At 34.6% G+C, this 11,411-nt stretch overlaps 1 protein-coding gene across 1 annotated transcript; it reads right to left on the bottom strand.

Annotated features, from left to right (window-relative positions):
* Nucleotides 1–6,501: 6,501 nt before the first annotated feature.
* LOC129272279 (uncharacterized) lies at nucleotides 6,502–9,047 on the bottom strand. Its single transcript, XM_054909426.2, has 3 exons — nucleotides 8,996–9,047; nucleotides 8,384–8,617; nucleotides 6,502–7,067 (listed from the first exon to the last, which is right to left on the bottom strand). Exons 1-3 carry the CDS (start codon nucleotides 9,006–9,008, stop codon nucleotides 7,000–7,002), a joined length of 315 nt encoding a protein of 104 aa, XP_054765401.2. The 5' UTR covers nucleotides 9,009–9,047; the 3' UTR covers nucleotides 6,502–6,999.
* Nucleotides 9,048–11,411: the final 2,364 nt, after the last annotated feature.

Here is an 11,411-nt window from a genome sequence, read left to right as displayed (position 1 = left end):
ATGATGATACTTGATATATGATTAATCCACTGATCTCTCCACTAAGTGGAGAGATCAGTGGATTAATCCAGGGGCAGATCCAGCCTTTGCCAATAGGGGGCGGATTTTTTTCAGCCACATTTTCCCCGATCGGCCGCTCGAAGTTGATTTTTGTTTGTTTCGTTGAATCGTCACTTCTAAGCTTTATTCTTATAAATCAACATAAATATATTAATAATCTCAAAAGCCTTATTTATTCAGTGCGAGTGCAAAGTTCGAGCTATTTTTTTTCCCATGTATTTTGTCCTAAAATTCAAACATTCTGGGCAATCTTTTTTATCCTAAACGAGATGTGTATCAAACTAAACAATTGATGCGAGCGCGAAGCGCGAGAGGAAAAATTCGAGATTTACACCTAAAAATGGGATACTCTTTTCATGCTTTGTAAATCGTGAAAAGGATGAGTGATCGGAAATCTTCGTACATTAATAATGCGAGCGCAAAGCGCAGGCAGAACATTTTTGATATTGTGATCTGAAACTGGACAATGATTTAAATAGAGAACAAGCTGCGTATCCAAAGAAACATGCGAGCGTGTTTCGATCTAGAATCTGGGCATTCTAAATACTTTTTTATCATGAAAATCAATAAAGCGAGCGCGAAACGAGAGCTTAAATAATTGATATTTTGATCTGAAAAGGGACAATTTAGGCTCTGTATTTCAAGCACTTTGTAGGAAAATTGTGAGGTGAATTTGGATCTCAGTTAAAAGAGAGCTGATATATGTTTCATAATTATTACTTTGAGTTTTGACATATACCGGGACATTCTAAGAACATTATGTCATCATATGAAACTGATGAATATCTTCCTATTTCTCTTCCGAAGCGCGAGATGAAACTTGTCGATATTCCATTCTGAAAAAGGGACAATTTGATTATGGTAAGTAGGGGTTGGTTCCGAAATATAGGTCATTACTTTTCTTCTTTTTCTTCTTCTGTTTTTTTTTTACTCCTGGCAGCCCAGGGGGGGGGGGGTGGGGGGTTAAAGAAATTCGGATTCATTTCCTTTCTTTGAATGTGCTAATATTGTATACAACAATAGGATATCGACTGGAGCACCTTACTCTATTATGGAACCCCTTCCCGGACAACTCCCCTATAGTCCCCGTGGTCTCAGAAACCATCTCATTAAGTTTCCTCACGTAGATTTTTTTTCTCACTTTCTCCCTTTTAATCACTTTTCCACAACAGTCCAATAAAATATCATCAAACCTAAGAGAACGACTCGGGCTAAATATTAATGGAAATGGAAGAGAGGAGTCGGTTACTAATAAGCGAGAGAATGTTACTTGTGATGATCGATCGGTTAGGCCTATCCTACTCGAAATCTTGGACATTGTCAAAAACATCGACAACAGACTCAAGCGACTGGAAGCACAGAAAGACGTCCGTGACGCCTCAACCTCCACCATCGTTGTGGAAGACTGTCATAGCAGTCTTCACATGGACGATGCATTTGTACAACAGGCAACATCAGTCGAAGAAGAATCGAGCATCCTACAATCATCATCAAACATTCAACTTCCAACTGTGAATTCAAGAGAATTTGTATCCAACATTCCAACTAGCAATCGTTTCGAGATTCTTGGGGTGGAGGGCGAAGCGAATGGAGCAGAATCATCGGATTGCGTCAGTGAGTGGAGACGGGTCGGGGTCAACCAACGCCAGAGACGTAAGGAGCACGACGTGCTACTTTTAGGAGATTCGATGTTGAAGAACATTGATGGTCGTCGCCTGGCAAGCAAAATGAAAGTGAGATGTCGTTCCGTTCCCGGTGCCAGGTCCGAAGACATTCTGACATGTTTATCTAACGAGTGTGCCGACATCGTTCGAGGAGGTACCGTTATTGTGCATGTCGGTACAAACAACATCAAGGATGGTCCCAACTATCTACACAACAAGATCGTGGACGTAGGAAATATTGCTTCCAGAAAGGGGCTGAAGGTCATCCTATCTGGCATCATCCATAGACGATGGGAGTCGCGGTACCAAGAGAGGAGGATCGACTTCGTCAACTCCACCTTGAGGGATTCTGCGAGGCGAAACTCATGGGGGTTCGTCATCAATGACAACATCGGCGAGCAACACCTAGGTCGTGATGGGGTCCACCTTAACAAAATTGGCCAGGGTATCTTCGCAGCAAACATCCGCCGTGTCTTACCAAACCAGAAGCATCGACGTCCAAACTTCTTTGATGGAAGGTCCTATGCTGACGTAGCTGCTCCTACGACCAACTTACACGGAAATGTCAGAAGGCATGGTGAGACAACCAGATCGAGGACTTCGACAAGAGAGTGGCAGGACTATTTACTGTTAGTGAGATCATTACTTAATGGTTAAGTACATGTATCTCCATATATACCTATTTGATTGATGGAAAAATATGATACTATGATGGCAAAGATGGAAATGGGAAATTTTGATTTATATAACAGATCAATTGACCTGGTGAGTTCTGTGTTTATGCACGACTTTACCTGCAAAACGATTTGTTATGAAAAAATAAACTTGGGAATGATATATCCCAAATTGTACTTTTATTATTTTCAAAACAAATGGATCCCTTCCATAGAATTAATAAATACGGAAGTGACCAAAATCATTGTTTTCCTTCTCTTATTATTGTCTGGTGATATTGAATCAAACCCAGGCCCAAAATTTAAGTTTCCATGTGGAAACTGTGAAAAACCAGTAAAATCAAATCAGTGCGGCCTTCTTTGTTCCACTTGTAAAAGATGGTATCATATTCACTGTCAAGAAATAAGCCTGGAAATATATTCAAATCTATATTTGAGCCCCGATGAGGAATGGTTTTGTTCAACCTGTTTTTTACCATCTTTCTGTGAATCTTTATTTGACGACTACAATAGTACTATTGTAAACTGTGAGAAAGAAATTCGGGTACCCGAAAACATTCCAGAGCCAAATTTACAACAAAAAAACTCGAAGGATTCAAGTTTACTTTATCAAGATTTTGAAAACATATTTGCTGTAAAAGGCCTTCACTTTGTACATCTAAATGTTAGATCTATTCTACCAAAAATTTCAGAACTTCGAATTCTTTTTAAGAGAAAGAATCTTGCAGTCATTGCTTTCACAGAAACATGGCTAAATAACTCGGTGAACGATGAAGAAATCAATATAGATGGATACAAAGTAATACGCAATGATAGATTATCAGGCTCTGGGGGTGGTGTATGTTTTTATGTCCGAAATGATATTGCATTCAATATCATAGATGTTTTAAGTACAGGTGATTCTGAATCACTGTGGATTAATTTGCTTCTACCAAGATCAAAACCAATTATTGCTGGCGTCATTTATAGGCCTCCGAAAAGCAATCAATTTATTGAGAAGATGTCAAATATTCTCGATATATTAAAGAAAGATGATGAAATTATACTTTTAGGCGATATGAATGTTTGTCTTTTTCAGAAATCTCCACTGGCTAAAAAATATACTGACTTATTGAGTCTTCATGGATTTAGCCAACTCATCAAAGATGCAACCCGTGTCACTCACACATGTTCTTCTTTATTGGACCATGTGATTTGTAATAACGAACAAAAAATAAGTCAAAGTGGTGTTATTGATCTTGGTATAAGTGACCATTCTTTTACTTTCTGTACACGAAAGAAAATTAGGCTGGCTATAGGTGTTCACAGAACCACTGATATCAGATCGTTGAAAAAATATAGCGAAGAATCTTTCAATCTTAAACTGTCTGCCGTTGATTGGTCAGATTTAACCCAATGCACTGACGTAAATAAGGCTTGGTCAGTTTTTCAAAATACTTTTATTTCAACGTTGAATATGATAGCGCCTCAAAAACGGATTAGAATTAAACAGAGATCAGAAAACTGGATGACTAAAGATATTATTTCTCTTATTCGAGAAAGAAATGTGGCGTATAAAAAAATGAAGAAAAATCTAAGCGATCAGGATTATGACACGCTTTCCAAAAGATACAAGAAATTAAGAAATATGGTTCAAAGAGAGGTGAAAAAGGCCAAATTAGAATACCTACAAAATAAAATAGAAGAAAATAAAAATGATTCTAAAAGACTTTGGCAGAATCTAAAAAGTTTGGGATTAAAAAAGAAAAATGGAAAGGACCAAGAATTAGTCGTTTCAATTGACGGAGAATTATGTCATGATAAGATAACTATTTCCAATGAATTCAATTCCTATTTTACAAATGTCGCAGCTACGTTGGTAGATAAACTTCCATCTTGCAAAGACATTTTCAGTGCAGACAGTGAAAACATTCGTAAATTTTATGAAAAAAAGGGTATAAGCCAAGATAAATTTGAATTATTACCTGTTAGTGATCAATTCATTTTTAATGAGTTGCGTAAATTAAATGTATCAAAAAGCACTGGGTTAGATTTGATACCTGCTAAATTTCTAAAAGAAGGAGCAAAGAGTTTGTACAAACCATTAAATTTCTTAATAAATCTATCTATCTTTACTAGCACTTTCCCAGAGGATATGAAAATTGCAAAAGTAACTCCTATTCATAAGAAGAAAGATAAAACTGCTGTTGAAAACTATAGACCTATCAGTGTTTTAAGCATAGTATCCAAAATTCTAGAAAAGGCGGTATGTGTTCAGATCGAAAAATATTTTAAAGAAAATGATATGATTTACGAATATCAGTCAGGTTTTCGACATGACTATTCGACTGAGACATGCCTTATTCACTTGACTGATTATCTGAGAACAAATATGTCTAAGGGACAATTCGTTGGGATGGTACTCCTAGATCTTCAAAAAGCATTTGATACAGTTAATCACGGCATCTTATTGAAAAAATTACAAATAATGGGTTTTAACCAGGCTACTGTAGCATGGTTCAAATCCTACTTGTCGAATCGACATCAAGTAGTGGCTATTCGCGATATTTGTTCCAAAATTATGCCTATAACGTGTGGAGTTCCACAGGGAAGTATTTTAGGCCCAATCCTATTTTCAACTTATATCAATGACATGTCTATTTGTTTAAAAGCTGACTGTAAATTATTATTGTATGCAGATGATAGCGTACTACTTTGTTCAAATGCCAACCCAAAATTTGTTGAGGAAAAACTTAGCGAACAGCTGTCTACATGTGTCGATTGGATGACTGATAATAGATTATCGTTACACTTAGGCAAAACCGAAAGCATTCTGTTTTGTTCTAAAAGTAATCATAAAACTTCATTTGAATTTGAAGTATCATACAATAATAAGATAATTCATAGGAAAGAATCTGTAAAGTATTTAGGCATTGAGTTGACTAGCTCCCTTTCATTTTCATCTTTAGTAGAATCAATCGTAAAAAGGGCGAATGCCCGTTTGAAATTTTTGTACAGGTATCAAAGTTGTATGGATCAAAAAGCAAGGCGTATTCTCTGTTTTGCTCTTATTCAGAGTTTATTTGACTATGCCAACCCTGCTTGGTTTAGTGGCATAAGCGAACTCGATAAAAAGAAGTTGAAAATTATACAGAATAAAATGGTTAGATTCATTAGCTGTTCTGGTCCCAGAACCCATGTTGGCTACACCGAACTCTCTGGAGCAGGTTTTCTTGAAGTCAACAAAAGATCAAAACAGCTTATTTTGCACCACGTGCATAAAATCTATCACAATAGATCGAATCATTACATTGGATCAAACTTTAATCTAGTTACCGAAATACATAACTATAATACAAGAAACAGCCATTTCAATTTTTGCTTACCAGAAAGGGTAGGTAGTATTGGTAACTCATTTTATTACAATGCTATAAAACATTGGAATTCCCTTCCCAATGATATAAAGGAAATAGGAAACTTTTTGCATTTTAAGAGGAAATTGAAAGAATATCTTTCACTTGAGAGTCAAAAAGAAGATGCAAATGATATGTTGTACGGTTGATTTAGCCTGAATACTGACCTAGTTCTTTTCTCTTCTCTACTAGGTATTATTATGTATTTTACATAGTTTGATTGAAGCTTCGATATGTCCTTTCTTCTATTCTTTCTATTTCTTTTATTTCTTCCTATTCTCCTCTTCTTGTTGTTATTGTCGTCACGTTTATGCTGTTGTTCTTCTCCTTATTTATTTCCCTTCGTTATCAGTTTCTTCCGTCTCCTTCTACTCCTCGTCCCCTCTCTTCTTCTGTTCCTCCTCTTCCTTCTCCTTCTTTTCTTCTTCTTCTTCGTTATATTCTTGTATATATCTTATTTATTGTCTATATATCTTATTTATTGGTAATAGTAAATATTCTGATTTTTTTCTTCATTTTTAATATGTAAATAGTATAATTTTAACATTTTATTATCTTAATTCTGTATATTGAGGACCCCACTGGAAATAAGCTTTCGAGCTTTCGTGGGTCATCCTGTGCAAGCCTGTTGTTTTAATGCTACTGTATATATGTTATGGTGACTTGCCAAATAAAATCAAATCAAATCAAATTAGATTCTTCAATATTTGCTTAGAATTTTATTTAAATATGACATTCATCAAGTAAAGATATATTATAAAACAGCATCTTAAAGGTGATCACCATACACATTATAAAAAAAGGCAAAGCGTCATGTATTCACATAGTGAAAATTAGTAACCTGTTTCATTTTATTTCAATTTACATTACTTTGGAATGAATGGATATGCCGTTTCCCATCTACCAATTGCATTTGAAATAGAACATAGATTTCAATGTCTCCAATAGCTTAATAAAATGATGGCGTAATTATGATACAGAACGTCTTTTCGAATATTATCGATAGACTTTGATTAATATATTTAGTGGAAAATTTAATCATGATTGAACGCCTACTTTTGGTAATGTTACCGATACATCGTACAGAAAGGTTATTCGGTGAGTTTGATATAAATATTTCAATTAATTCAATGATTTGAGATCTCTTTGCTCCAGTTCTCAGGGATAATGGGTGTTCTGAGTTTCGACCTTTGACCTGCGATGACCTCCTCAGTCTGTTTCACTAGATTCAACGGATGACGATTCGGCAGAGACAGACGAAGAACGTCTAAAACGAGCTGAAAGTAATGAAAAAAAAACGATTGATGATAAAAATCAAAATACATTCAAGAAATTCCTTACATGTAAAATTAATCTGAATGCATATCTTAAATATCGATCCATTCTCTATATGAACGATAAAAAATATTGATTCATTGAAGTAAAAATGATGAAGAGGATATTAGATATGATACACTCTAAAAACAGAGAGAAAAAAAAATTACCCAATATTGCTTGGTAGAATGGGAACATGCATGTTTGCTGGGTAATTTTTCCCCAATATTGGGCATAATGCATGTTTGAAGGGTAAATTTCAACGCAACATTGCGTACAATTTACCAAATATTTGATATCTTTTTACCCAACAAGCATGTATGTTCCCATTTTACCCAATATTGGTTAAAGTTTTTAGAGTGTGAGTCATAGAAAAAAAAACAATTTCTATTAATACCCATAAGGATAATGATATCATTAAAAAAATGATTAAAATGATTATATAACGAGGCTGATGTTAATAATTATACCAAATGAACTAATACTGATCATCATTGTATTTTTCAAATTTATTACCTTAAGATTTTTTTTTATATTTAAGTTTTTATTGAAATAAATCATAACAATCACAATATTTACAAATGATTAGTATGATGAAAAAGCATAAAATCAGGAAACATTACAATAAAAAAAGGCAGATATAAGATTATTATTATCTAAAAGTTTTCAAGAGGGAAGCGCCGAGATAGAAACAAAAAAGACCGCCCTAAAGAAAAGGAGAACAGAAACCAAAATAAAGAAATCGGACTAGAATGAGGACAAGCAGCTGAAGGATCCCCCGCCCCAATTCCTTCTCTCCCTCTCTCTCTCGCTTTCCCTCTCACTCTCCCTTCACTCGTACACACGAAAATTAGAACCTTATCCCCGTACAAACACAAGATATTGTTTGTCGGTGTGATTGTAATAGATTACGTTTTCTTTGATACTATACAGAAGACGAGAAATTGTATAAAGAGAACAAAAATGCTGGTCACGATAAAGAAAAGATAATTCTGATGAAAGGTCACATTAATGATAATAATGACATACAGAGTACTATTAGTGGATGGATCTTCATACATATAATGCTTTTGGACGATGTCACAGTGTAAAAAATGAAGACCTCTTTTGTCATTTTTTTGTATGAAACGACCTAAAACTTGGGGTTAAACCTTCTTTTTTTTTGGGGGGGGGGGTGTCAACATTTCATTCAGCTTGAACCCTCCCCCTTTTCAAAAATCCTGCGTATGCAACTGGTGTAAGAGATCCAAACTGTAGCGGATTCGACGATTAAACTCACCTGTAGAGGAACAGTCGACGACTTCAAGGCAAATTTTTTCCAAGATTTCACAGGCATCGGCGCTTTCCTGCTCTCCTTCCTCTACCAAACACACCATATCATTCTCAGCTTCATCAAATAATACATGTTCAGTAGATGTAAGAAGTCCTCTTAGGTCTTCTTCACACGTGTCAACCACCTGCCTGTATCTGTCACATAGGGCTTCGAACTGTGCAGTGCGATCGGTAGTTTGGGCTAGAAATCAAGGAATTATCAAATCATGGGGTTTTCATTGAATTTAACAGTAACACATATGCCAAACATCGAACTTGTATTGTTTTTCTTAATGATCGGTGAGGAATTATAATCATAATAAAACATAAAATAATGGCACCAAAACGTACAGATGAGCAAATTTTGATTTGTAATGTGGAAAATCGTTCAGTCTGAACGTGAAGAGTTTAAACGTGAAGCCATCAGCCCAAATAGACTTATCATGTACATAAGCGATTTTTAAGGGAACACATATAGATAGAAACATACCCAAGTGAACAACATTATGCAAATTTCGACAAATACCTCTTATATCTCTCTTATTTTCAATGAAAAATAAGAAATAGAAAGTTTCTGTACCTTTGATATCCATTGCAAAAAATGCAAAGAGACACAGACAGACGCAGAGTGTTTTTACCTGTATATAGAGGGGGAAAATGAATAAAATATCTGATTCGTTTTGTATACTCTACAATCACAGTTTAAATGATTACATAAATTATAGTATCAATTGAAGTTAAATAATTAGATGAGACCATCTTTCTTGCAGACAAATTTAAGGATGTGGCCGGATCAATTTCGCTCATTCATTCATTCATTCATTCATTCAATTTAGCAGTTTCTTTTTTTTTTACAAAGAAATCACACAAGGGAATGCAATTGCACCCGGAAAAGGGGGAATACAAAAAATGAGTAAAATCATGAATCATGAAAACGAATACAGATTGAAAATTATGGAAAGAAAAAAAAAGAACCAACAACTGATAATCCTTTACCAATATGATAGATATACTTGCATTTATAATGTCGAACAGAAAATGGTGACATGATTAAGATAAATTGAATTTAATAGCACAAACCATTGGTGGATCGGGAGACAAGAAAACTGAATTTAAATAGCTATAGTTACCCTGACTTGTGAGATCCTAGATCAACCTCTGGTATACAGATTTCAATTTGTATTTCTATTTCACTGAAAACAATTTCAGAAAGAAATAAATATCCATGTTTTCAAATTCGTTCCATTTTCTTTTCATCATATCCCTAATATTCTTAATAAGCTAAAGCAAAAACTGAATAACAGTTTCTGCATGCAGGAATAGTTCGAAAAATAATGGTGTACTTACTGAGTGAGCCATTTCAGGAGTTTTGCTAAGTCGAACGTTTTGAAAAACGGTAAAAATTTATTTCGAATGCTGTTGAGTGAATGATTAAAGACACTATTTTCTCCCTTTTATAGTATTTCAAAATAATCGAAATTTAGGTTGGAAATGTTTGGCTTTCACGATTGTGAGATTGAAATATGACATGATTATGACAGTTTAAGAATAGAACAAAAGAAACTTTTACGTAATTCATTTGTGATAGGTAAAACTGTCATTACGAATTTCGTTACTAATTATATGCGTAATTAATATCTATACCAATAAGATGAAGTTGACAGTTTGAAAGGTCAAAATTAAAAGAATAAACAAACAAAACGAGTGAACGACCAATTACTACGTTTGTGTTGAAATCCAAGGACTCTCTCTCTCTCCCTCAGTCTCACCTAAATGTGAATGACACGGTCTATTAATTATCTTGTTTCCTTTACCTTTGAAAGTAAACGAAACAATGAGAGTCATTTGGCGACAGATCTCTTGTTTCAATGTTTTTATTTGAAATTACAGCGAATTAACTGGTGTTCTAGTCTAGTATGAATCATTGCGAAGAAATGGGTATATACAAAGAGGTCTTATGTCGTTCATTTTTTTAATTTTAGAATCAATGGTGATTTAACGGATGGTGTGTCAGAGCCACTTTTCAGATGACCTTATTCTTTTATTTCTTATATCGAAGTCTTTTTTTTTTCCTTTTACTTTTTATATGTATGTTCCTCCTTATAAAGCAGTGCCCCAGTATGATAAATGAATATTAATGCATAGTGTTATGAATAAAACTTTATTTGATATTAATGATACAATTATACAGGATTGGAAAGGGACACATTTTAAGGACTGTTTCTAAGAATTCATTAAAAAAATTATTCGAGCGCGAAGAGTAAGCTGATTTTTTTTTGCATTTTGAAAGGACTGTCTTTTGGAATTAATCTTTATAAAAACAAAGGCAGGCATGAAGCGCGAGCTTTTTTATTCAGTCCCAAAAAAGGAATATTGTTAAGCGCTTGGAAATCATGAAAAAGATGCGTATGTCACTGAATAGAATAACGAGAGTTCAAAGCGCGAGGATTAATATTTGATATTGATTTGAAAATGGAATGTTTTAAGCGCCATCAAATCCCCTTGGACATGTTGGAACTTTGGAAGGGGAATATGTATCAAATTTAACACGCAATGCGTGCTCCGGGAGGAGTGAACACATAGGCCCCAAGCTAATTGTGTCTCATGATCATCAAATTCTGAAAAAACCTTATATATCCGTTTCCCCAACCACAATTCTCTTTCTTTTCCGGTCTTTCTCTCCCTTTTCCCCTGCTTTTATTTTATTTTACTTTATTTCATATTTTGGGGGGCTTGCTGATTTTTTCTATACTTTTTTTTATATTCTATCTTCTTTTTTTTTTTTTTTTTTTTTTTGGGGGGGGGGGGGGTGGGCACGCGCCCCTCATTACACCACTGATGGTGCTAGATGTCACTTTTGATTGGATTATGCACAAAATCTAGCTCTAATCTCGAGTATACCCACTGGTTAAGTTTTATGTATTAAAGAAAGAACACGATTTTATTGAAAAATCATAAAAGTGATCAACCTATGTAATGGGTGAATTTTAATAGAC

Source organism: Lytechinus pictus, chromosome 2 (assembly GCF_037042905.1).
Source record: "Lytechinus pictus isolate F3 Inbred chromosome 2, Lp3.0, whole genome shotgun sequence".
NCBI classification, from domain to species: Eukaryota; Metazoa; Echinodermata; class Echinoidea; order Temnopleuroida; family Toxopneustidae; genus Lytechinus; species Lytechinus pictus.
This window is presented reverse-complemented; position numbering and strand designations above follow the sequence as displayed.

Bases quoted from the DNA above. Each gene is read 5' to 3' on its own strand.
- LOC129272279 (XM_054909426.2), bottom strand. The intron at 7,068-8,383 runs GTGAGTTTAATC...CATTACTTTCAG, and splicing joins CGTCGACTGTTCCTCTACAG to CTCGTTTTAGACGTTCTTCG.